The sequence below is a fragment of the Gracilinanus agilis genome, chromosome 1 (genome assembly GCF_016433145.1).
Source record: "Gracilinanus agilis isolate LMUSP501 chromosome 1, AgileGrace, whole genome shotgun sequence".
Classification (NCBI taxonomy): Eukaryota; Metazoa; Chordata; class Mammalia; order Didelphimorphia; family Didelphidae; genus Gracilinanus; species Gracilinanus agilis.
Window position 1 is genome coordinate 13,060,113 of NC_058130.1, and position 26,436 is coordinate 13,086,548.

The 26,436-nt window shown below is 40.5% G+C and overlaps 1 protein-coding gene across 3 annotated transcripts in view; it reads left to right on the top strand.

Moving 5' to 3' along the window:
- Nucleotides 1-875: 875 nt before the first annotated feature.
- Nucleotides 876-26,436, top strand: part of CCDC66 (coiled-coil domain containing 66) — a 57,411-nt gene continuing 31,850 nt past the window's right edge. Inside the window, exons 1-4 of one of the 3 annotated variants that reach the window (XM_044684748.1) lie at nt 876-1,061; nt 16,837-16,901; nt 17,860-17,885; nt 25,015-25,462. In XM_044684748.1, the coding sequence (XP_044540683.1) occupies nt 1,051-1,061; nt 16,837-16,901; nt 17,860-17,885; nt 25,015-25,462 (550 nt within the window). In that variant the 5' untranslated portion in view covers nt 876-1,050. Of the gene's footprint in view, nt 1,062-16,836; nt 16,902-17,859; nt 17,886-25,014; nt 25,463-26,436 lie in introns of those variants that run through there. The other 2 variants (XM_044684151.1, XM_044685299.1) reach the window with 2 other exon arrangements.

The following is a 26,436-nucleotide window of genomic DNA, read 5'->3' on the forward strand; positions in this document are numbered from 1 at the left end:
GGCCCTGGGAGGAAGTGCCCATTCGGGCAGTCTAGAAAAAAATCTCTTCGCAGGTTTGGAGACTGGATGGCTTCAAGGGGTCAAGAAGTAAAGTAAGTGGAGAGAAAGTGAAAGAAATTCTTTTTTGAAAGGGGTGCAGAGAATGAAATAAAAGCCCTAATAAACAAGACCAGATGAAGAGGAGAGGAGGGGGCGATCTACTTGACCGAGATGGGAAAAAAGAGGAGGGGGAAAAAAAAAAAAAAAAAAAATATATATATATATATATCGAGAAGGCCTAATAAGCAATGCCCGGACAAACCAGGAGAAGAGGGGATCGGAGGCTGATGGGGAGAGAGGCGGTGGGAGCAGAGCTGGAAACAAGATTAGTTAACTGGAGGAAGGGAAACTGCGATTCGAGCGAGGGAGGGGAAATGAAGATCGAACCTAGGGAAACTCCACTTTTGGAGCCAGAGGGAAGAAACTCTAACCCAACCCTCAAGACTTCTGCCTGGTTGAAGTCATCCCCAAGCTGCTAGAAAGGAAGCCCAGCACACAGCAGGCGCCTAATAAATGCTCGAGGCTAGACGCGTGCCAAGCTGTCTTCTTGTCCACCAGGAGAATGTTGGCCCCCTGCAGGCAGAAGCTGTCTCTTTTCTGTCTCGAGCCTGGCACAGCGCCCAGCACCTTCTTTCATCGCAGCCAAAGAGGGACTACATTTCAGCTACTCCGGCCCACGCAGGACTCCTTTAGTGCAGCCCAGGGCTCCGAGAACTTGAGGAGCGAGAGGAGAGGTTGGAGCGAGATGGGGCGGGGACAAAGCTGGGGGCGGAGCCAGCCTGGGGCACGTGGCCCCACCCCCTCGCGTCTGGGGCGCACCCCCCGAGTATCGCAAGTTCTGATTGGTTCCAATCTGGAGTGCCGGTAGCCCGTGCCCTCGGAGCTTGTTGGGCGACAGCGGCCGGGATTGCGGCAGAGGCGGCAGCGGTTCCTGAAGAGGAGAAGGAGACTCCTCTGGAGGTATCGGGTCCGCCGTGCGAGACGAGGTCAGGCCCGTGACCACACAAGGCCATGAACCTGGGGTAAGCGAGGCCGGGCAGGCCGGGTTCTTTCCAGGGTCGCATTCGAAGCTTTAGGAACTAGGTTCCCGGCATCCCCCGGGGCCGCCCCGCCCTCGGGAGGTGAGGGTTATGTGGGGCAGTGGGGAGACCATACATCACCGGCCTATGCCTGGATTAAGCGCCTACAGTGTGCGTCCGGGAGGGAGGGGCTTCACCTCACCACTCGTTCCTTCGATTAAGCACCTGTGGTGCGCCTGCCCCAATCTAGCTAGGGTGCTTCCCAGGGGAGTGGGGAGTGCCATAGCCTCACAGCCTTGATAAAGTGCCTACTGTGTGCCTGGCAAAAACCTAAGGAGCCAGCTTGGAGCCAAGGCGGCTCTTGGTTACCGTGAGTGTGCCAGCGTAGTTGGGGATAAACAAAAAGGAAATCTAGGCACTGTGGCCAAGGGCTTTGTAATGATCTCATTTTTGTCTCACATCAACTTTGAGAGGTGTCTGCATTTTCCAAAGGAGGAAACTAAGGCAAACAGAGGTTAAATGACAGTCATGCCCAAAAGGTCACGAGCTTACTGTGTGACTGGCCAGGGGATGGGCTCAAAAGATGTGAATGAAAAAATACCTTCAAGGAATTTACATTCTACTAACTGGGAGGTTAAACAGTTAATCACTGAATCCACCTATCTGTTCAAGTATTTGCTGAGTACCCAGGTCTTGTGCATACAAGTAAAACCATCTCTGCCCTCTAGGAAGTGTAAAGGGTTAAATTTGGGGGCTAGGAGTTTGAACAAAAGCCAATGCGCAGTTTATTAAACGCAATACAGTTTATTATTAGGAAATATGGATAGAAAATAGGAAGGAGGAAAGTGAAAGTAACCTTACATTGGCTTGTAACTATACCCCAGGTCCTAATCCTAACTAAATCTCTCTTTAAAAAGCCCTAAATCTATCTGCCTCAGAGGGCAGTATCTTCTGCTAGGCCGAAGCCCTTGCCTACCCTCCTGCTCTCACTATCTAAACATATAATCACTATCTATCTACCTTATCTACCCAGGTTATTAAAAATCAATAAGGCTGTTAAGGCCTTAATTCCATTCTCTGTTTCCAACCAGAGAGAGTGCTAGCAGCACAACCTCTCCCCAGGAGACTGTAAAAATAAATGTAAATGAATTGATTATTGCTTATAAACTGATTAGATACTCTTGTTTGTTGTGCTTACAAAGTATCTTAAGTTTATATAATTGAAGTGAAGTTCATAAGTGAACTTCTCTTCAGGGCCAGGCGCAAGGATGCTAAGGACACTCTTGTTATATAAAAATAAATTATTCATTGGGAATATAAGGATAAAGAAAAAAGATTTCTAACTCTAAGGGATTCTAACTCCACCCAAATAAAACTCCCTGGTTCCACAAGGAACCGCTTCTCCTGATTCCACAGGCTATACTAATTCTTCCTAATCTGACTAACCCAAGTTTTCCCTATTCTACAATAAAACTAATACTATTATCCTCATAATAAGTTATAAAAATAACAAAGACCAGCTGGCTGAGCCTCAGCAGAACCAATTTAGGACTCTGAGCCTTAGCAGACTCAGAGTCCAAACCAAAGACCAGGTCTTTCTTTAGTCTTCTCAGACATAAAAACAATTTATGAAATAGGAATAGACAGTCACTAGTGTTTCCCAAGTTGGAAAAGGAAAATCACTTAGCTCCTTCAGGTTTTTCCCTCCTTTCCTTTTACCTCAGATAAGAGAGAGAAAAGATGTCACCTTCTCCCAGCACTCAGAGAGAGAAACTGCTCCCCTCAGAGTAACTGCCACACCCAGAGAGAGTAAGTGCCACAGAAAAAACCATTAAAGTGTAAACATTTGAAACTGACTCTCTGTCTCAGATCTTTTAAAACTCCAATTCTTTCTCAAGCCAGTTTCTCTACTTATTTCTAAACCAGTGATTCCCAAAGTGGGCGCTACTGCCCCCTGGTGGGTGCTGCAGCGATCTAGGGGAGCAATGATGGCCACAGATACATTTATCTTTCCTATTAATTGCTATTAAAATTTTTAAAAATTAATTTCCAGGGGGCTAAGTAATATTTTTTCTGGAAAGGGGGGCGGTAGGCCAAAAAAGTTTGGGAACCACTGCCCTAAACTAATACAAGACTTAATTTCTAATATCATCTTTATAAGACCCAGAGACAAAAAGCCTTTTGTCACTCTCTGCAACTGACTAACTCCCCTTGGTGTTAAATGAGGAAAAAGGAATCCCTGGGATGATGTTATGTTGGTTAATTAGTTTGTGCTAGTGAACCAAGCCCAAGGTTACTCCTCCCCACCCCCTAACCACCACCCTGGACTGGTCAGAGAGCTATTGGCTGCCCTCTGTGCCTAACTGAATATGTTGATGTTAGAGGAAAATGTAAAGGTATGAATCAGATTAAGGGACACTGAAGGAATGGAGATTGACATTTGGTTAGGGAAGGTTGCATTACTTAACCTTCCCCAATATTCCTTTCTGATCACACCCCTACCAGAGGAAACCAGTATTGGACTACTTAGGATTTGACTTAACCAAAGTATGAAGAAAGGTTTCCCCCCCAAATAAATCTTTTCTTCTTAAACCGTTACTATCCTCTTCTTCAGTTATCTGACTGCTAACTTGATCTCAGCAACTATTTATTTAAGATAGAATAACAAGGGATGAAATAAGGAAAGAGGTTAAACAGGAATTCCCTAAGCTAAAGTCATAGAGAGAAATGCAGGCTCCTTTCAGCTTTGGCCACCAGCCGGAAGGATTAGCCTGGAAACTGTCTCAATCTTCTTGACTTTCTAATGTTGGCTAATCTAATCTCTCAATATATAGATCTGAATGGTTTTAGATGAGGCAGGCACAGAGGAAGATGTTTCTCTCTTCCAGACTGACACAGCCTGCCCTCCAGGATAAAATCCTCTTGGGCAGCTGAATGTCCTATTAGTCCTCAGGTCTCCAGATACTGATAAACAGGGTCACTTCACAGTCAGCAAGGGCAATGGTAAAGATTGGGAAATCCTCTGGAAATGATGGGATTCAATCCCAAGGTTGGATTTGGAGCTCCTCTCAGTCCAGGGTTCAAAACTGAACCCCCCAGTCACTCCTCCCAGAAGTCTTTGCCTTCCCCAATCTTCTAACTGCTGCTGGCTGTCATTCTTGCTTCATCAGCATTCCATCTTCACTCTGTGTCAAAATCTTTACCTTAATTGGCCACACCCTTCTAGCTGTCACTAACTGACAATCTGCACAGCAGGGGGTCTCTTACTGAAAAATATTATTGCTCCTTTTCCTTTTAAATATAAAAAAGGAGAAATTAATAAAAACTCTCTTAACATATCCTCCCTGAGATCTGTTGGGAGACCAGTCTCCCCAGGATCTTCCAAATACTCTATATTATAAACAAGGAGAAGTACAGAGAGAAAGTAAAAAAACAAAACAATTCTTGCAACATGCAAGTCTCAAATAATATACAACTCCAAATATTTACAATTACAGAAATTACAATCACAAAATTCATACTATACATACATAAAACCTATTCTTATTATACTTTACAGAAATAAGAACCTAAAGATATCAATTCAAATACACCTTATAGTTATTATACACACAAAAAATTAAACAAGAAAAACAGACCAGAACCTTATATACACATTATATACCTCTAATATCTATACATCTAATATATCCCCCCTGAAGTGGATCTAATCTCAATATATACCTTTATACATCTAATATATATTCTAATATACATCTTGTTCAGTGGTTATAACACTTTACCATTTACTTATCATTTAGTTTTAACTTTTTCTACAAAAGTATATTATAACTTTTTTTAATCCTGTAAAAGTATTATTATATTATTATTATTTTTACATAGAACTAATAAATCCTATAACATACAAAAAATAACATAATATATATAATAAATAACATAATAAAATAGCATAACATAAATTATACACTTACCCATTACCTTCCATTTCAAACCTTTATGTACAAGAAACCTTTATTTAAACGCAAAATTCAGTATCCTTAAAATAATGTCCATTTGTAGTGGTCCTTGTAGTAATCCAATGTTCTTGTAAATATTGTCCAATTGTCCATTTGTAGTCTTCTTCTTGAATTTCAATGTCCTTAAAAAACAGTGTCTGTTTGTATCTGTAGTCTTATCCTCGATGTATGCAGCTAATCATTTTCAATAGCACGTATCTGGAATGGACCTTCTTAAGCCGACTGAGTTGCTTTTATTTGCTGAAAGTTTTTTATGTGAACTGTATCACCTGTAAGAGTCTTTACATTTCACCTATAGTTCCTAGACCATAAAATAAAACACTGGAAATTAGTGTTAAATACAAATATTAATAACATTAACATTTTTGACATCATTTGGAGCAAAGAACCCTATTACAATGTGGTTCATAGCTATCTAAGGAAGAATGGATTGGGATAACTGATGAAATTATATCTGCATCTGGAAAATCAAGTGTTTCACTATTCCAGAATAGTGGCAGACCTTCATAAAGGACCACATGCACCTTTCTGAGATTCCTCTTGTGGAGGTGTAGTTACATTTTGGCTCTTATGTGGATGTGCCCCATTACGGATATATTGTAACAAGTCATTTGCCTCAGTTTGGTTACTGTTTCTATTATTCCCATAATTTCTGAAATTGTTATTATTTATAGAATAGTTAGTTTCTAAAATAGTTATTCCTAAAGATCCCACCATTATTTCTAAAATTGTTGAATATTTGATTCCAGAACCTGCAATTTATTATCAGGTGTCCACTTTTTCCACACAAGTAGCACATTGGCCTCTGGTTTGTATTCTCTTTGGGTTATATATTCTTGTACAGGAGTGAGCCAAAGCTAACCCCAAATTAGTATCACCATTTTCAAGCCTCAGTTTTTCCCTTTAGTGCTCTCCTTTCTTAAAGCATCCACTGAATCACTATCATCAACATCTTTCATTTCATGCCCATCATAAACATAAACTTCCGCTCTCCTTAATTCATCAAAGTCCATATTCTTCTAGTTAGGGCAACTGGTTTTAAAATAGTCCTTGACTACTTTGTAACAATTTGTTACAATCTGCCTTCTCAGTTGTCTAATATTTCTTTCTCTTGTTAAGTCAATGTCTGTGTATCTTCCTTCCAGTTCTATAAGTTTGTCCATGAACTCTGAAGGATTTTCTCCTATTTTCTCCTGCTTAAGCTTTTCAGATTTTGTCCAGGTACCAGGCCTATCTGAATAAGCTCTCATTGCATTGAGAACTACCTCCCTAGGTTGGCACAATCTTTCATAGTTCTTTTCATCATTAACATCCCAATGAGAGTCATTCTCAGGACAGTAAGCTGTACCCCACTCCTCATTGGTGAGCCTAATAACTTTATTCTTTTCCCTTTTAGTTAGTAACTCATCTAGAAGATACTAAAAATCAATACAAGTTGGATTAAATTGCCTGCATATCTTCTCTAGCTTTTTTATCACAGCTATATGCTCCTCCTCAAAAGAAGGAATGCTGGGCTTAAATCCCTCCATATCCTGAATGGTAAATGGTTTGTTGCAGCTACTAACTCATTCTTCTTAGGGTTAAGGGTTGTTACTTCTCTTAAAGGGAATAGACTAGGGTTAGTATCTTCTTTCTTTTGGCTTTTAATTTCAGGGGCCTTGGTGGGAGAATTAGAAACAGTAGGAGAGACAGGTTTAGTAGACTGAGCACACCTCTCATGCTGTTTGGAGATAGTTTCATTTTTATGCATTATACTTTTAGTGATTTGAGAGATACTATCTTCAAGGTAAGCAACTTTAGAGATAGTTTCATTTTGTTGCTTTATAGGTTTAGTCATTTGAGAGACACTATCTTCATCTTTGGAGATAGTTTCAGTTTGGTGGGCAATGGTGTTAATAGTTTCAAGGAACAATCCTCAAGATACACAACTCTAGTCTCCATTAATCTCTCTTTCAGTTGCCTCTTTTTCTCAGCAAGAATTAAACGAAATACTTGATATAGCTAGTACCCTTGTAACAATGTGTACAGAACAAATACTCTTATAAGTGGTACCAACTGGAGAAAATCTAAAACTGTGAGATTTAAAATCTCAGTGAAAGTCCCAGGTATTTGGAGTTCTCTGAGGTAGAAGGCATTCCTTCACTATCCATACAACATGGTTACACTCCTATCCTTTTCCTAATATTGGAAAGAACAGAAGATCAATAGATTAATCAGACTCCTGCATGGCTCACCAGGCTGTGAAGGGTTAAATTTTGGGAGTTAGGAGTTTGAACAAAAGCCAGTGTGCAGTTTACTAAATGCAAAACAGTGTATTATTAAGAAATACAGATAGAAAATAGGAAGGAGGAAAGTGAAAGTAATCTTACAATAGCTTGTAACTATACCCCAGATCCTAGTCCTAACAAAATTTTTCTAAAAAAACCCTAACTCTGTTTGCCTCAGAGGGCAGTATCTTCTGCTAGGCCAAAGCCTTCGCTTTACTCTCCTACTCTAATCATATAACCACTATCTATCTACCTTATCTACCCAGGTTATTAATAATCAGTAAAGCTATTAAAGCCTTAATTCTGTTTTTACCCAGAGCACGTGCTAGCAGCACCACCTCTCCCCAGAAGCCCCAGAGACAAAAAGCCCTTTGCTACTCTCTACCACTGACTAACTCCCCTCCGCCACACCCTTCTGTTACTGGCAAGTGGCACAGCAGAGAGTCTCTAACTGACAACCTACACAACATGGGGTCTCTTACTGAAAAATATTATTGCTATTTTTCCTTTTAAATATAAAGTAGAAATTAATAAAAACTCTCCTTACAGAAGGTTCATCCTGGACGGGGAAATCATTGGTTAGTAACTTGTATATACATAAATACAAAGTGTGTAGGGATAGAGACTAGATGGGTAGTTTCACCATTGTAGGAAAGACATGGATGAGGAAACTCTCCAGATGTAGGTCAGCACCCACTCTGCAGCTTAGAGGCTGAGAGATGGGTTAAGACATATACCTAGGGTCACGCAGCCCAGATGTGGATATGACTGTGACAAGACCTATATCTCTGTCTTCTTAGCTCAGTGCCAACTTTTCTATCCATACTACCCCTGCTGTCTCCCCACTCAAAGTAAATTAAAGTAACTGGGGAGAGAGTGCCAGAAACCACAGAGGCTTTGGGTGTGAGAAGGTATCTGAGCAATTTTATATGTATGTATGTATATGTAACAGGATCCATGAATACAAATACTAGATCCTTGAGTTCATTAGTTCATACATACAAAATATATGCTGGCTAATTGGGTTGAGAGGGAGGCACCAAAAGGCCCAAATATGCAAAAGAAATCTGAAAGGTTAATATATTAGTTCAGAAGAGCTGTAACAATTGGGGGAATCAAGGAAACCTTCTTGTAGGAACAAGCTGAGCTTGCAATTGAATTGTCCCTTTGGAAGGTTGAAGTTAGGGGAATGAGGATTTGAGGAGACAGTTCAATTCACCCAATATTTATTAAGCATTTGCTCTGGTCCAGAAACTGGAATGGAAGCTGGGGGGTTCCTGCAGTGGATCTGTATTTGAGGTGGTGAAATGGAGAGAGTTCAAATCCCAATGAGGGTTGTATTTAGGCCAGTGAATTGTGCCCCAAACCCCATTAGTAGTATTAATAATTTTATCTTTTTCCCTCTTAGTTAATAGTTCGTCCAATAAATATTCAAAATCAATCCATGTTGGATCAAACTGCTTACAAATGGCTTCTATCTTTTTTCTCACTGCTATGGACTCTTCCTCAAATGAAGGAGTGCCTCACTTAAATCTGTCTATATCCTGTGGGGTGAATGGTCTGTGGTGCCTAATAGTTACTAATTTGTTTTCTGGCTTAAAAGTTGGTACAGTATTATCATCTTTTTCTGGTTCTTTGATTTAGTTGGCTTATTGGAATTGGAAGAAGCAATGTTATAAGTAGGTTTGATAAACTTGGCTATAATCTCCTTTTGTTTAGAGATAGTTTCAGTCAGTTGTGTGATAAAATCCTCCAAATATGCTAATCTAGTTTCGGTTTGATCATTTTTTAGTTGTTTCTTCTTTCTTGTTACAATTTGACTAACTGTTAGGTACAGTTGGTACCCCTGGATTAATCCTGACAACATAACAAATTCAAAGAACAGTAATAATTTGAGGATATCTAAAACAGTGAGATGCAGTATCCCACTGAAAGTTCTTGGTAATGGTAGCTGTTGGAAGTCTGATCAACCTCTTCCTGAACAATTTGAACCATAGTCTTAAGTACCATGGTTACTATTTGCTTTTTGTCTATTACTGACTGCTAATTAGAAGGTCTATAGATTAATCGAAATCCTTGTGGCTTGCCAAGCTGTTATGGTTAATAAATATTGGTGGGAGTTTGATGAAAGTTGTGGAGATCAGTTTGATAAACCATTGTCCTTATTTATTTGGAGGAGAGGTAGGATAGGAAGTAGGAGGTAGAAAATAGGATAGTATGTCTCTTAATTCCTATAACATATCTAAACACAAACCTTATACTAAACCTCTGAATAACCCTAATTCTACCTGCCTTTCTTGGCAGGATCTTCTTGCCCAACAAAGCAGGCCTAAATAAAACTATTCTATCTATGATAAAGTTCGCTATTTTAACTAATCGATGAACATATGAACATTAATTAGTCTTTAACTTATCCAACCCAGTATCTGGAAACAGACTGTCAGAAGTAACTGTCAGATCCTCTTGTCAGAGAGAATGACCCAGAAACCCCAAAGAAGTCAGAGAAAATGGAGTCCTTTCTTAACTGTTTTTGTTCGTTTATAATCTGCCTCTTAAAGAGACAGAAAGCAAATCTCTTGGTTACTGTCTCTTAAAGAGAGAGAAGGAGATTTTACAAAACTCCCAGGCTGTCAGATACTGTCTCCTAAAGAGACATGGAGAGATTAAGGAATTCCTATTAACACCTGCAGCCAGGCAGACCACAGTTCATCTCTGCTTGCCCATCTTTTGCATCTCTTGTCTGTGTCTTTAGTTTGTGTCTGTGTCATTAGTTTGTTCCACATGCTGAAGCTTTCCTCATTTTCTCCTGACATATAGAGGTGAGCAGCAGAGCCCTCAGGCTGGCTTTCTTGCTAGGACCGCGTGGCCAGCCTTCTCCATTTCTTGGATGACTTCTTTTACTCCTGTTCTTTGAATTTACTCCTGGTTATATGCTGGGGCCTGCTCACCCTCACCATGTGTCTCCATTGGTTTCTGCCTGATATTTTTAATTTTTCAAAGACTTATGTATTCTGTGTCTTTCTGCTATATAGCAATACCAATAGAATATTATTATCAAAAAGATGAGCCTTTGTTTCCCCACACCCAGGCTATCACGCCATCTTCCCTGCTTGCCAGTGCCCTGCCTCCCACTTGAGCCAGACCTCCGAGCCATAACCCTGAAGCTGAGTTGTCTGTTTGGGGACTGAATGCAAAGTTTTAATTTGCCAATCCAAACACAGAGTTTGTCGTTCCATCTGGACATCTACTTCTTATTCTAGGCCCAGTCATCAAGCAATAGTATTACTGCTTTCAGAAGGAGCCTGCTAGTTGATTGTCCAGTGGATTAGCTCTCTCTGAGCAGCCTGACCAACTCCTTCTCTGGACAACACTCTCCTGTAGGTGTTGTGTCCCTTTGGGTCTTTGTATTCTTGTTGCCTTCTTAGATGCGTTTACATGGCTCTTTCCTACAGAAAGAATGTAAGTAGAGGCTGGGACTGTTTGTTGTATGTCTGCATCTGTAGGACCTGGTAGAATGCCTGGCACATAGTAAGTGCTTAATGAACTTTAACTCTAGCCACCCATTTGTTCATAGGAAACTTTGTAGAAGTGCAGTTTGCTCTTCCTTTTCAGTCCCAAGACCAACATATTGTTCTGACTAGACTCTTGTAACAGTGATGGCTCTATTGATGGTCCAAAATGCATGGCACCACCTAAACAATAAACATTTGCAACCCATGAAACAAAGGTGCCGAGGACCCAAAGATAAGACGGAGCCATCTCTCATCCTCTAGGAGCTTACAGTCTCCTGGAGGATATAAGCAGGACACAGATAGGAGCTACAGTAACCAGATTACTGATGGAGAGTTTGCACAGCGATGGCATAATCTTCAACGGCTCCTTTATTTAGAGAACTCGATGGTTTGCTGAAAGCTTTGTTTTACTCACGACTGTCCTTTGAGTCAGGTTACCAAAGTGCTTTTATCCCCATTTCGGGAGAAGGGAGAAGGGAGAAGGAAGTGATTTGCCCTAGAACTCCTAGCTATTCATTCATTCAGCAAGGGTTTTAGTAAATGCCTTCCCCATGCCAGGTATTGGGCTGGATAACCTGGAGAGAGTTGCTCAAAAAGAAAGCTCTCTGCCCTCCCACATAGATTCTTTCACTTGGAAGAAACAATGCATACCTACGACAGTAAATGCAAAGTCTATACAAGTCATCTCAGGGGAACTCAGATGGCCTCTGTTCTGAAGTCCCTCTTAGCTGACATTCAGTGATTCTCTCCAATGAGGCAGGGGTAAACCATAGGAAATAAAGGAGTCTCTGCTCCTGCCACCTTGGATGCCCAAGGAATGGGTTACGGACCCCGTAAAGGCTCATCTGTCCCCCATGGGAAAGTATGTCCTTTGGCAAGCGGGATACACATGATCCTTTGGTATGAAGATGAGGAAAAATTTTCCCCAGGTAGGATCAAAGGGACAGCAAGGAAATGTCTTCTGTGTGTAATGATCAAACTAAATAGTTAACTGTAATAAGCGAAATAAAACTGGTAGGTCGTCAACTGTAATAGGTAAAATAAATCTTGTATAACTGAGGACTGTTCTAAGTAAACTGAATCTAGTATGGGCCAAGTTATTTTAAGTAAACTAATTACTGGTGGTTGATGGACCTCTGGAAGCAATTTGATCCAACCTAAATTTATTTATCTTCTATGGGGAGAGGCAGAGACAAGAGACAGGATTTAAGAATAGGACAGGAATCTCTTAAATCTAACACTCAGATTTCTAAATTCACAACTCCCTCCACCCCCTAACTGCTCCTCATGGAATGTCTTCATTTTCACCACGGTGATCCTGCACTGATCTAGATTCTCTGTCTAAAATATTTCTATCTTATTAAGCTACGCTAAATTGATAAACTCTATCTATGAAATGAACCGAAAGTAACTTATACTAATTGTAAAATCTTGAGAGAGAAGTTGAATCAATTTCTCTCTCTGCAGAGAACAGGCAAAGAAATAGGCCTTCTCACTTTCTTCTTGTCTCAGCTCCACTGGTCAAACTGTCAGCTCAGCTGCCACAGAACTGCTCTTCAGCTCCCCCTGTGACTCAAAGGGGTAAAGCTCTTAGTAAACTCTGTTCTGTATAAATCTAAAAATCTCAACTCTCAAATAAAACTCTCAAAATAACCAACAAATCTTCTTTTCTCTCAGAGGAAAGATCCAGCCGCCTGCTCTCAAGGCCCAGAATTCTCTAACCGACTTCCATTTATGCCAGCTTCTTAAAGAGCCCACAGCAAAACTTTTTCTGTCTCCTTTCTTAAAGGGGACAGTGTAAAAGTGAACAAACCTTTTTCTCTGATCTGAAACCTGTCCCCAATGAAAGCTAAATACATGCAAAACATAGCATGTGACTCTTCTAAGCTGCCACCCTCTGCCCTCGGTCCACCCTGGACCACAGCCAAAGATATACAAGATCTTGTCTCACCTGTTTCTTTGTCATTAGGCAGGATCTCTAACTGCACTGAGGGACTTCCAGATCTTCAGGGGATTCAAACTTCCTGAGAGGGAAGGGGAAGGAAGAAAGTATGTTAAGTGCCTACATTATGATATGTCAAGCTCTGTGCTATGATACTTTTACAAATAGAATCCCATTTGATCCTCACAACAACCCTGGGAGCTAAGTGCTATTATCCACCCCCATTTTATCATTGGGAAAGCTGAGGCAGACTACATGATTTGCCCAGGTCACACAGCTAGTAGTCTCTGAGTCTAAATTTGAATGCAGGTTTTTTTGACTACAAGCCCAGCACCATCTAATCAGCTGGCTCATCTAGCTGAGAGGTAGGAGAGTGGCACAGAAGAATGATGCCCAGACTGGGCTTGGTCCTGGGTCTGTCACTCATTTTCTGTACAGCTTTAAGAAACTTTCAAAGTAGTTTGAAGGGAAGACACCAGCAGCTTCGGGGAGATCAGGAAAGGCCCCTTTTCTTAGCTTTGCAAGAATCCCAGGATTTTAGGAGGTGGAGGTCAGGCAGACACTAAGCAGGTGAGGCACATTGTAGGTACCAGGGCAGCCTAAGGAGAGGTATTTGGGCAAAGAGAAGGAACATTGAGTACAAGGTGCAGCAAGCAGCTTCTTTGGGCTAGAATCTAGAATGAGTGGAGAGGAATAGTATGCAATTGGCTGAGAAAGGTGAGCTGGAGCCATATTGTAAAGGGCTCAGAATGCCCAACAGAGATGTTTGTGCTCCTTCACCAGGAGAGAACTGATAGCCTACCTTACAGCTCAGGGTAGAGTGATCTGAAGAGGAGAGAGATTGAAAGAAGGAAGACCAATCATTTAGGTGGGAGTTCAGGATTCCAGGTAAGAAAGAGATGAAGAGAGAGGGCGGGGATGGATGTCTGAGATGTGCTCCCCAGCTCCCAAGGCAGGATAGCGGTGCAGATCCTTTTTTCATTCCATATCCATAACTCTGTTACATCAAGCTATCTCATTTTTTCAATGTATGTAATATCTGCTTTAAACAAGGTGCTTTGCTAGGATGCCTATGGGCTCCCTTGTATTCCCTAGCCTCAGGGAGCTTACAGTCAAATAGGGCATTAAGGAACTTGGGCCCAAACAATTCCATACTAAATGTATTGATCTTCCCAAGGATGTGGATATATTTATCAACATATTGTGACCCTTCCCTCTGAATCTTAAAAATATTAGTGTCACTCTTGGGTGCTAACCCACTTATCCCTTCTTCCCAGGACAGAACAGTCTTCCCTGGTCATCCTTGATGAGTATACTGATAACCCTCTATGGATCTTCCCCTTGCTCTTTGAGTTACACTCATTTTGATTCTTCAGAGATTGAGTTGTTCCATGATTCATAGCAACATGGCATCACCAGAAGAATGGTTGAAACCTGTTCTTCATCCTCCCCATGACTTCCAGGCCCTTTTACTCATAGCACTTCATAAAGCCTGTATCACACCTCAGTTTCTTTCATTTTGTATTCAGGTATTGTTTCAAAGGGAAAACGGCCCAGCCCAGACTGACATTATGTGACCATTTACTTTAGAGCATTAGCAAGAAAACTTCTCAACTTAAATCAATAATAAACCTTTTTGTTACAATAGAGGAATCAAAAACTGTCACTGGAAACTGTTTCAATTTGGAGAAATAAGAGAACAGGCCAAAGAAAGTGCTGAGAACTAGGTCTTTGGTGCGGGTCTTTTCCCAACTGTTGGCCATGCAGTGTCTGGTAGGGAAGTTTTTGTGAAAAGAAAAAAGTCTGCATTTCCTATAACAACCATACTTACTGTCTACTGCTAAGTTTCTCAAAATCCATTTTTTTAAGAACAAGAAAAATTAATGAAAATGACAATGGCCTGCTTATAAAGAATCAGAAACCCACAGGTAACCCTGTGATTAAAAAAAAATGCCTTTTTAAAAATCAATTTATTTATTTAGAATTTTTTCCATGGTTACATGATTTGTGTTCTTTCCCACCCTTCTTCCCTCCCCCTTCCTGGAGCTGACAAGCAATTCTGCCGAGTTATCCATGTATCATTGTTCAAAATCTATTTCCATATTATTCTTATTTGCAGTAGAGCGATCTTTTAAAGCCAAAACCCCAATCACCTTCCCATTGAACCATGTGATCAAGGAAATGTTTTTCTTCTGCCTTTCTGCTCCCACGGTTCTTTCTCTGGATGTGGATAACGTTCTTTCTCATAAGTCCCTCAGGATTGTCCTGGATCCTTGCGTTGCTGCTAGTAGAGAAGTCAGTTACATTCGATTGTGCTACAATGTATCCGTCTCTGTGTACAACGTTCTCCTGGTTCTGCTCCTTTCACTCTGCATCAATTTCTGGAGGTCGTTCCAGTTCACATGGAAATCCTTTCAGCACAATCATAGGAATAATGAACTGGAGGATTTCCATGTGGCAGAAGTTCATCAGATAATTAAAGCTTTGTTGTTGTTAGTCATTTCAATTGTGTCTGACACTTTGTGATCCCATTTGGGGTTTTCTTGCAAAGGTCCTGGAGTGATTGACCATTTCTTTCTCTAGCTCATTTGACAAATGAGGAAACTGAGGCAAATGGGGTTAAGTGACTTGCCCAGGGTCACACAGTTAGTATGTGTCTGAAGCTGAATTTGAACTCAGAAAGATGAGTCTTCCTGAACCCAGGTTTCATATTCTAACCACTAAGCCACCTAGTTGCCCTAATTACAGCCTCAGGCTGTGCTAAATGTTAAAGAATAACATCTTTACTAGTTGAGTGCAAGAATTTTCTCAATCCTGTCTCCTTCAGATTTTTCTGCTTTTATTTTGTCTATTTTTGTCCCTTCCAATAAATTCATAGATGTTGAATCCTTGTTTCTAGTAATAAGGAAAAAACACATTTCCTTAATGCTTTTAAGAGTGCACTTTTCTCCCCCTTTGACATGTGAGGAAGCAGATTGGTTGGGTTATTGTGTATTTGGAAGCCAGACCAGAACTAAGGTCTTTAGATGTGAAGAGCACTACTTTTTCTGGTGACATGCCTTCCCTGACTCCAGATTTTCTACTATCAAATCTTATTCCATTGTTTGTCTTTTGATTTCTAATTAGGTATTTCTGTTTTAAAAGGTCAGGTCAAAGAACATTACTCCATTGTGCTGGGTTCTGGGAATGTGGAAACTAAATTATCAATATAGTCTCTCCTCTCCTTTCCTTTTTCTCTGTAAAACAAATAGAAAATAAATAAAAAGTTCTATTGTTAGGGGGTCACTCATTCCACCAAGAAACATTTACTAAGCACCTACTGTGTGCCAGGCACTGTGCAAAGTGCTGGAATTAGGGGTAGTGATAGCCAGTGGGGTCCATTTATATTTGACTATGCCTGGCACAGAGGCTGGCCCTTTCTGAATGCAAATGGAAGGCTTGGCCAAGTGGTGCCTGTCACTTTAAACTGGCATTGGTTGCATTTTCTAGGGGATAAGTGTTTCTCCAGTGTCTTCCATTAATTTATTTATTACAATGAATAACAATTAAAAAATAACAACTTAAAGACTAGGTCTGATTTACAAATCAACTCCTATGCAGTGAGAAATGGCATGAAATTTTATCACGATAGTTTATCCTTTGTAGTAAATCCTTTTTGCTTTTAAAAAATATTTGCCAGGGGCAGCTGGGTAGCTCAGTGGAGTGAGAGTCAGGCCTAGAGACGGGAGGTCTTGGTTCAAATCTGGCCTCAGACACTTCCCAGCTGTGTGACCCTGGGCAAGTCACTTGACCCCCATTGCCCACCCTACCACTCTTCCACCTATGAGACAATACACCGAAGTACAAGGGTTTAAAAAAAAATATTTGCCAGATTAAAATCCTTTAAGATTTGGGTGATGTCGAAAAGAATTTTGTGTTAATTCAAATGACAAAGGACTTTTCATTATTCAAATTAGGGTGTTTGGTAAGTAACCTTTTCCAGCATAAAAGTTCACTATTCCTTAAAAATAAGTAATACTGAGCAACTCTCTGTTTTCATAGGGATGGATTAAAGCTTGAAACAGAATTATTGGATGGGAGAACAAAGCTAATATTGGCTCCATACGGTATGAAGTTTTTATAAACATAATTGTTGTCAACCTTTTAGTCTTACCCAAATATACGTATAAAACACAAAAATCCATACAAGTTGAATTTTTAATGAATATCTCCTTCTATATGGCACTGTTTTGCTGTCTGGATCATGGCTGTCATTTGCATTTCTACTTTTAAAATGCTACTAACGCCCCTCAGTGCTTGAGCATTTGCTTTTATCTGACTATTTAAAGTTACTTGATTTATTTTCCCTTTAATATTTGTGAATTTACAGCATTTATATATAGTTTATGAAATAGTGTGATCGTTAGCTTTGGGAATCGGATGTCTTCTTGTTTCCTAAAGAATAACAAATGAAACTTAATTCCACATTTGTGTTTTTGTATGTAGACTGATTGAATTTCAGAATCTTAGTGTATATTATCTTACAATCACACTTGCTGCTGAGCTATTACATGTATTTTCTAACTTTGATTTATGTTATAATAAAATATTAAATGTAGAACTAGAGTGTTAAAGCCTTCACTTGTCATTTCTTAGATATAGAGAATTATTATCATCTATATATGATATATCTTCTCCCCTGACTTTCTCTTCCCTTTTCTGTGTATAGACTAGTTTTCTATTATTGCTTTAAAAAATGACTGATATGGACAATAATACGAGAATATCCTTCCATGACTGGAAGAGAATTATCATCTTGCCTAAATATAGTCTTGTTTGTTTTGTTTTGTTTTGTTTTGTTTACTTTTAAGCCTAAACATGATGTTAGAATTTCAGGGTTTTTGTTGTTTTCTTTAGCTAAACTGCTTTTAATGAAAGGAAATCACATCTCAGAGGAGAAATGTAGCTATGTTTTTTATGTTAAAAATTCTACCTTGAAAAGATGTTTTTAGTTTTTATAAAAATGCTATGTCAGTATCTTACATTTTTAGTTGACACGTTATTTTTTTCCTTTCTCTTTTGTAGAACGGAAATCCAAAACTGCCCCAAAGGTAAGCAGAACCACTTTTATTTGGACTCTGCTTAGTGTCAATTGCAGTTCTTTAATATCACTTCTTGAAGTTTTACCTGAAGAATAAGAGGATGAAAGCTTTAGTTTCCAAGAGGTCATCTCAGCAGCTTCCATACCTTCAGGCTGACCCAAGGCTGAACCATACTAGAAATATGGACATTGTATTTTTGCCCTAGACAGTTTTCGGTAGTCCTTGGGGTGGGGGGGAAGAAGGACCATTACTTTAAAACCTACATATGTCACTTTGCATTCTTCCCTTTTCTCCCTGAGGTTCTCATTTCTTCTCTAACACCAAAGCTCTTTTGAGTTCCTATAATACTCATCTTCCTTTCTTCCAAGAATTCCATTTCAGTCGCTGTGCTCATGCCTCCAAAAGAGCACCTTTAATTTGTTGCTGCTCTCCTGGCCGCTCCCTTTCCCCTTTCTCTTCTTCCTCCCTTTTTTGGGGCCCTGCTGCCAATTCTTGGCACATAGGTGCTTAATAAATGCGTCTTCATTGGAAATTCTCCCTCTTCTCTTCCAAAACTTTGTTTTTGCAATCCCTTTTGCCCTCTTAGAGAATAATTTTCAATATCTCTCCACATCCTTGAATAAAAAACAACCAGACACAATTTTAGGGTTTTTTGTTTGGTCTCTTTGCCATTTTAACCCAGCCATAGTACTAACTTTCTTGCCAGATAGAGCATTTAGAAGGATGTAAGTAAGTGGTGGTGAAGAACATGTGACTTATTCCTTAAGCCACACACCAAACCCAATTGTGGTACTGGCTAGTCATACCTCATTTGTGAATATATATAAACTTAGAATTACAGGGCTTTTTGGGACAAGCACTCATACAGTCTCTGACTTAAGACCTCCAAATGCCCACATTCCCTCGAGACAGGCCATTCTGCTTCTGTCCAAGTCCGATAACTAGAGTGTTTTACCTGATATCAGATTTAAATTTGTCCCTTTGTACCTTCTTCCCGTTGTTCTTGGTTTTGTCTTCTGAGGCCAAACAGAAGAAATTTAGTCCTTCTTGAATGTGACAGCCTTGTCCCTTTCTCAAGTGAGTCTTTTCTTCATCAGATCTCAAAGCTAAACTTGATATGGCTTGGGCTCTATGTCACCATCCAGTTTATTTCAGGGTCTTTTTTTAAATAGCAACACCCATAAGAAAATACAGGTGTCAGCCACGGCCCCGCTAAAGCAATGTCCAAGTCTATTGCCTGCTATTCCAGGGAGAGTGGCATTCCTGGAGGTTTTGCCCCAGTTATAGTGGCCCAGGAGGCATTGCCCTTTTTGACTGCCACATCCCAGGGCTTGTGATCCCCCAGAATCCCCAGATATTTTTCAGGCATGTCTTCGCTTTCTTTTGCTTAGGAAACATAAGACTTTATAGCTATCTCTACTGAGTTTTATCTCATTAGATTGAACCTAATAGTCTGGCTTGTTTATATCTTCTTTGGATCCTGACTCTCAGCCAGTATACTGTTTCTCCCAGCTTAGGGCCACTTGCACGTTTCGTGAGCATGCCAACAGTAGCTGCTGAGAGTCTCAGTAGCACGCCAGGGTCCCTCCGCTGAAGAATTCCTGACAGGATATTGAGTCCTTATGACCAATTCTTAGAGGCAGCCATTTGCCCCATTTGTATTCTGTTTTCTAGTCTAGACACTTGACTCCATCTGCTCTACAAAGCAGCTAGAGATACTTTAAAAAAAAAATTTTAGACCCTTTCCTTATGTCTTAGAATCGATACTCAATATCGGTTCCAAGGCAGGAGAGCAGTGCTAGGCAAGTAGGGTTAAGTGACTTGCTCAGAAGTATCTGAGGCCGGATTTGAACCCAAAACTTCCCTTCACCAGGATTGACACTCTATCCATGGAGCCACCCAGCTGCCCTTTTTTCAAATGTTTTTCCTAAAATACAAGTGAACTCCATCATCCACATGCTGCTGTTGTCAAATGAAGTAAACCGAAGCCCAAAGGTTGATTGAGGCATAATCGATTTATCAGTAAAGCACAAATTACCAATAAATAGGATCTCAACGTCCCCAGCAAAGCTAAGATCCCAGGTTGGGGAATGGCCCTCCTTTTTGTGGTTTCGAGGGACCTGCAGAACAAAGAATAAGCCTTCGTAGGTGGGGAACAAGCTCTGATTCATCAGAAACTGGGAATGAGGGACTGACAACAGCCCCCTCCTTCCCTCCTGTGCCTAAGAAAAATTCGTTTTTTTTTTTGTTTTTTTTTTGAGTCTACCTGAAAGGCTAGAGATGGTGGCCCAGACTTCTTTGGATAACAAACCAGACAGCCTTGGAGGGTAACAGATTTTCCTGACACAAGAGAAGAACAATGATGAACCAAAGAACTCCATTCCTAAACTGAACTTGGTGCAGGCCAGCTGCCCCCCTGAGCTAAAGTCAGAGGCAGAATTTGGAGTTGGGCAGTTAACAACAGGACATGATCAACGAACTTTAAATAGAATAGATTAAAAGATGCAGAATCAGTCTAATGATTTCAGTTCCCTCATCTGCCAATTCTGTAGCCATGGAGTTCTAGTTCCGTGATTCTAGCCACATTGATGACAGCCCAGCTCAGTTCTGGAATTGTAGTTGACCAGGTGGACAAGGTTTTTCTGTGATTGATTTACATGTTGCAATATAGAGCAATGTTAGCTTCATAACCCTCTGTGGAGCCCGTCTCCAAATAATCAGGAGACTTCTGGAAACCGGTAAGTTTAAGCAGGAGGTAGAGGAGGGTCAGTGTAATTTAAAGTTAACAAAATGTTTTACATTCTCTCCTTCAAGCCTCCGAGTAACTTTGTGACATCAATAAGGCACTATTTGTAATTTTTAGAGAAAGAGAAAAGGAAGCCACAGGTAATAAGTGTTAGAGGCAGATTCGAACCCAAATCTTGATTCTTAGACAGATATTCTGTATCTGATGCTCTTTGATGGAGATGATCAATATAATATGTATAAAGTAACAAAGATAATAATAGCTTCTACAAGAAGAGAACCATAAAAAACAGCATTGTCAGGATATTGCATTCTTTCTGTCTGTCCCCTGTGCATTTAACAGGTGGCGTTTGGGGGTCTGAAACCTTAATGTTTTGTGGTACTTTTTGTGAAGTATACAGGCACGAGAAGATTCTTTTCATTGTTGTTATAAACCCTTTACAGTAATGAGCTGAAGTTAAAATGAATAGTGGTTAAGGCCTCGGGCCATTTTAGAGGAACTCCGGGGCCTAATGCAAGGCTGGTTTCTGCCTCCAGATTTCAGTCTCCTCGAGATCTTATACTTGAGGCATTCTCACAGGCTGAGAAAAATGTCAAATTCTTCAGAGCCCCTTCCACGTCTGAAAGTCAGTCAGGAAGCGCCTGAACTTCTGTATCAAAATTCCCAATGCCTGGTTTCCTTGCTCTGTTCTTCATTCTTAGTCCCGGTAGCTCCGAACCCAAGCCCAATTGCAGAGTCAATTTGTGACTTAAAGACAAATAGAAGGAGATCGGTGAAATGGAAGAAAGCAGTACATGAAGACTATATAGAAAGCATCATCTGGCTTTAATTGGTTTTAGTACTTTCAAAGAATTCTGATCCGAATAAATTCTAAGCCTTATAAACGCTGGCATTTTAAAATACAGGGGCGAGTACCTGGGCAATTTGGGATTAGAACAAAGTAAGACATTTTTGGTTGTCGGGCACTCAGGAAATCCTTCCTTGCTCTGCATCCTATAAGAAGTCTTCGGCGCATGTATTAGTTCATTTTCCAGGCTTCGTAAACACAAAATTCCTTCCTATTTTTCTATTTCACAATTCCAACACTTCCATTAACCCAATTTTGTCATTCTGAATATGAATTTTCATTGTATGATCCTGTCAATGTAACTGTAAAAAGGCACCAGTCAATCAAGTATTTATGTTGCAACTACTGATTCCAAACAACTCCCTTAGGTGCTGGGGAGCTGGGTACAAAGGATGAAACAATCCCCATTCACAGGCATATTGGGTTCCATGTCTACACATCTGAACCCACATCATGAATGTATCTCCCCCCGATTATCCTTTATTTGAGCTTCTGTTTGGTCATTTGTCTCTCTCCATGTAGAGACAGAGGCTTATGGGTAGGACATGCTGCATGCACTGTCCGAAAGAGTCCTCATATTGGGTTGATAAAAGTAGAACTCACTGGGGTTAAATATTAAAGGCACTAATCAGAATGACTTTTTAAAATGTAGACGGCACCAGAAAAAAAAAAAATCATTCTAGTTCAAGGTGCCAAGTAACTAAGTGCCTTCTAGTTAGTAGCCTATCCTTGTCTTCTTGGGTTGTGTTTGGTTTTTTTTTGTCCACGTCTTTCCAAAACTTCTACATGGAGTGACCTACCAATATAGTAGAAGCCTTCCCCCAGGACTTTACAAGTCCATGGAGACCCAGTGTAGTTCCCTAGCTTTCCACCTGCCATATCTTATTCTTGCTAGAATAGTAATATTCATCGTCCATATTTTTTTTCCTTTATCTAGTTCCCCTTTTTCATCACCTAAAGTAGCTGGCTTTGAGTAAGTCATGTCAGACCTATAATAATTGCTTTAAACATTCAGCTGAGGATTTTAAAATGATCTCTTAGAAGCAGTAGGAGCCACAGAAGACATTTGAATGCCAGAGTTACACAGACCGATCTGTTCTGTAGGAATGTGAATTTGGTAGCTTCGTGATGAGGGAACTAGACAGGAGAGGAGAGTGTTCTGGGCTGTTGCAATAATCCAAGCGAGAGGTGAGAAGGGTCTAAAATGGAGAAGAGCATGGACACGAGAGAGAGAGAGAGAAAGTTAAGGTCATTGATGGTGGGAGAGGGCAGCCCCAAGCCAAACTCCCAGATTGCAGAACTTGGAGGGCTTTTTGGATGGTGTTGCCCTCCTCAGAAAGACATTTGGAGGGAAGGTGATTTCAAAAAGGGAAAAAAATTAGTTTCTTTTTTTTTTTTTTTTTTTTTTTTGACAAACAGTTGGTAACATAGGACTAGAGTTCAGGGGATGGATTAAACTATAGAGAGAAATCAGCAAGTCATCTCTATTGAGATGATGATTGAATTCATGAGAGCATTGCTATAGAAGGCAAAGAGAGGAGGCCCCATGACAGAGCCTTAAGGGACGACCACCTTTGGAGGCAGGAAAGAAGGGATGATGCAGCGGCAAAGGAAATAGAGAAGGAAACTGGTGGAAGGAAAGCCAAAAGAGGAGTATCACAGAAGCCAAGGGAAGAGAGTATCCAAGGTCAGGAGCATCATTGATGGTGTCAAAAGCCACCAAAAAGTATCAAGTAGAATGGCAACTGAAAAGGCCGTGAATTTATCAGGCAATCTTTTACCATATTTTCCATCCTATTTTTTCCATTCCCCACTTCTTCCCATCCCATATTGCTCCTTGAGGAGATATCACTAACCTCTTCATTTTCTGCAGTATATGCTGGTGCAAGCTAAGTGTCTCAGTTGAGAACCAGGCCTGGATACGGAAGGTCCTAGGTTCTAATCTGGCCTCGGAGACTTCCTAGCTGAGTGACCCTGGGCAAGTCACTTAACCCCAACTGCCTAACCCTTACTGCTCTTCTACTTTGAAACCAATATTCAGTTTTGATTCTAAGACAGAAAGGAAGGGTTAAAAAAAAAAAAATAGATGCTGGTGCACCAGTTGCCATGATTTCCTTGATGACCTCTTTGCTTATCATCAACTGTGCAAAATGATTTAGCCATAAGTTCCACAAAATGATATTTCTTGTTGCCTTCAAATCCATGACAAAACCAACTCTGCTTATCTTGTCTTTGCCTCCCCAAGGAGAACCTTGGAACTTTCATTTACTTGAAACTTCTTATTTATGTGTTCTGATTTATTTAACAAGAATAAGAACTTTGAAGTGGTTTGCTTCCATTAATCATCCCCAGAGTCTTTGATCACTTGATAAGCAGCCCACACTTCAGAAATCAAAAGCAGTGTTTATTAACGGTCTAAATACTGTTTGATTCTCAACATTCTCTGTTCCCTCTTTACCAGGCCATCACTGCATTAGGAAAGAAGCTGGCATGGGGCTGAGGGCATCTTGTATTTCTCTTTGTTTCATGGGTCACCATGACCCAAGAATTCATCATCTAATTCCTAGCATACTTGGTTTGAGCTACAGACACAGCCACAAGAACTCAGATTTTTTTCTAGGTTGGTAAAACCTGTTGCACTTTATATTCCATTTCCATAGGCTTTGAGAGCCAGGGTCACAATGGGCCCAGTAGCATCCGAAAGGCTAAGTAGTAATCTATTTAGATCAATAATACTTTAATGTATTCAAATTATGACCTAACCAAAGCTCTACGTTGTTCTTGTCTCATTTGGGTCAGACCCTTACTCAGATTATCAGGTGGCTTTTAGAGAAGATGGAGCCCAAATGGATCCTGGAAAGTCTCCTGAAGCAAAGGGCCAAGGCTCAGGAACACTGGGGATATGGTAGGGCATAGCTGCAAGATGGGAGAGGCTTGGAGGTGGAGGCAGAGTAGACCTGCAAGGAGAAGGAACCATGATGGTTTTTTGAAAAACTGAAGGAAAAAGAGTCAGAAGCAGAAAGGCTACCTGGAAGCCAACTACAGTAATCTAGGGGCACAGCAAGGAGAGGCTGGTCTTAGGGTTTTGCCAGTGGGGAGGAAGAAATTTTGGAAGTGAGAAACAACATCACTTGATGTCTTAAAAGAGGACGTGAATGAAAAAAGTCTAGAATGATTCCAAGGCTTCCCATTTCCATTTTTTTGAACTGGAAGAACGACAGTATCTTGGATAGAAACAGGGTCGTTAGGAGGTGGAGGGAGGGAGACAAGAGGAGTAGCTTGGGCCAGCCATGCTCCATGTTCCAGAGGCAGGTGGAAATCATGGTACTTCCTACTTCCCTAAAATTAAGTAATCTATTGCTGTTGGTGGCAAACCATCCACAGCTTAAGAATCAGGGTCTGGTAAGAAAGTCTTCTGTACATCATGTAAGTAAATAGCACTAAAGGCCCCATGTGGAGGATTAATTCCAAGGAAAGAGTCTGGCTTGTGGCTATTTGTTTCATGTTGCCTTTCCCATAAGAATATAACTGCCGTGTTTTAACAGATGGGAAATAAGGCCAAGATTCCAAAACAGTCTTTGAGAACAACACAGACTGGACATATTCTTAAATCAACACAGAATACCGATGGCAGGCATGAGAGCCTTTTACAGAAGAGTCGAACTGCAGCCTCTGACCCTTCCCAGGCAAAAGGTGATAAGAGCAGGATGATTTTCTCACCAGCAAAGAGTTTCTCCAAGGAAGACCCAGATACTGGCCGTCTTTGTGTGCAGAGGAACGGTACAGCTGAAACCCCCGACTCCTGGAGGACTAAACATGACAAACAGTCAGCAGTATTTAAACAGAAGCCTCAGAAGAAACACATGACAGTTGAAGATATTAGGAATAGTTTGGTATGTCTAACAGAGGAACAGCTCCAACAGATTTTGATGGCTGTCGGCCAAGGGAATAAACCTATTTCACAGATTGAGAGTGGAAAGAAAGAAGAAAAATGTAAGATATTTTTGTGAAGCCTTATTTTAATTTAGCGAATGGTGCTCAAGTAGGCAGAATTCAGAATTCTATTTTCATGCACTAAAAGCCTTAAGAGTGAATTACTAGGAGCATCTGGGTGACTCAGTGGTGACTCAGAGCCAGGCCTAGAAATGGGAGATCCACACTTCCTAGCTGTATGATCCTGGGCAAGTCACTTAACCCCCACCTTGGCTAGCCCTTACTGTGGCTTCTGTTATCTCTATATTATATATTATCTCTACACATACCTGCTTTATTAGAAGTGATAGTTTGTGGGACAGCTGGTAGGTAGCTCAGTGGATTGAGAGCCAGGCCTAGAGATGGAAGGTCTCAGAAATCCTGGGTTCAAATCTGACTTCATACACTTCCTGGCTGTGTGACCCTGGGCAAGTCACTTAACCCCCATTTCCTAGCCCTTAACCATTCTTTCTGCCTTGGAACCAATACACAGTATTGATTCTAAGAAGGAAGGTAAGAGTTTCTAAAAATAAAATAAAAAATGTAAAGAAACAAAGTGAAAGTCTGAAAGGATCGTCCCAAATTTATTAGTATTTGTTTTCCTGCTGATGTTTACATGTTCATAGTTTGGCTATTCTGTGAAATCAGAGTATTGAGAAATAATGAACCTTTGTCATAAAAGGTTTCTCCAAAAAGAGCTTTAAAAATCTCCCTCATGCCACTACCTTCTTTCTTCCTGACCCTCCCTTCCTTTCCCTCATGTACTTGCCATATGCACATTTTCCCTCTAACAGACTAAGAAGGTATGAGCTTTCTAAGTTGTGTGGCTACGTAGGACACAGAAATAATTCAGAGGCCTGTTTAAGAGTCTTCTCTGTCTCTCTTGGGCTTCTAATATGGCTGCTATCAAAGAAAGAAAAAGATGGGAACAGTGACAACATAGGATTTATTCTATGTGGACTGGGAGAGAACAACCCCCAATGTGATGTTATGCT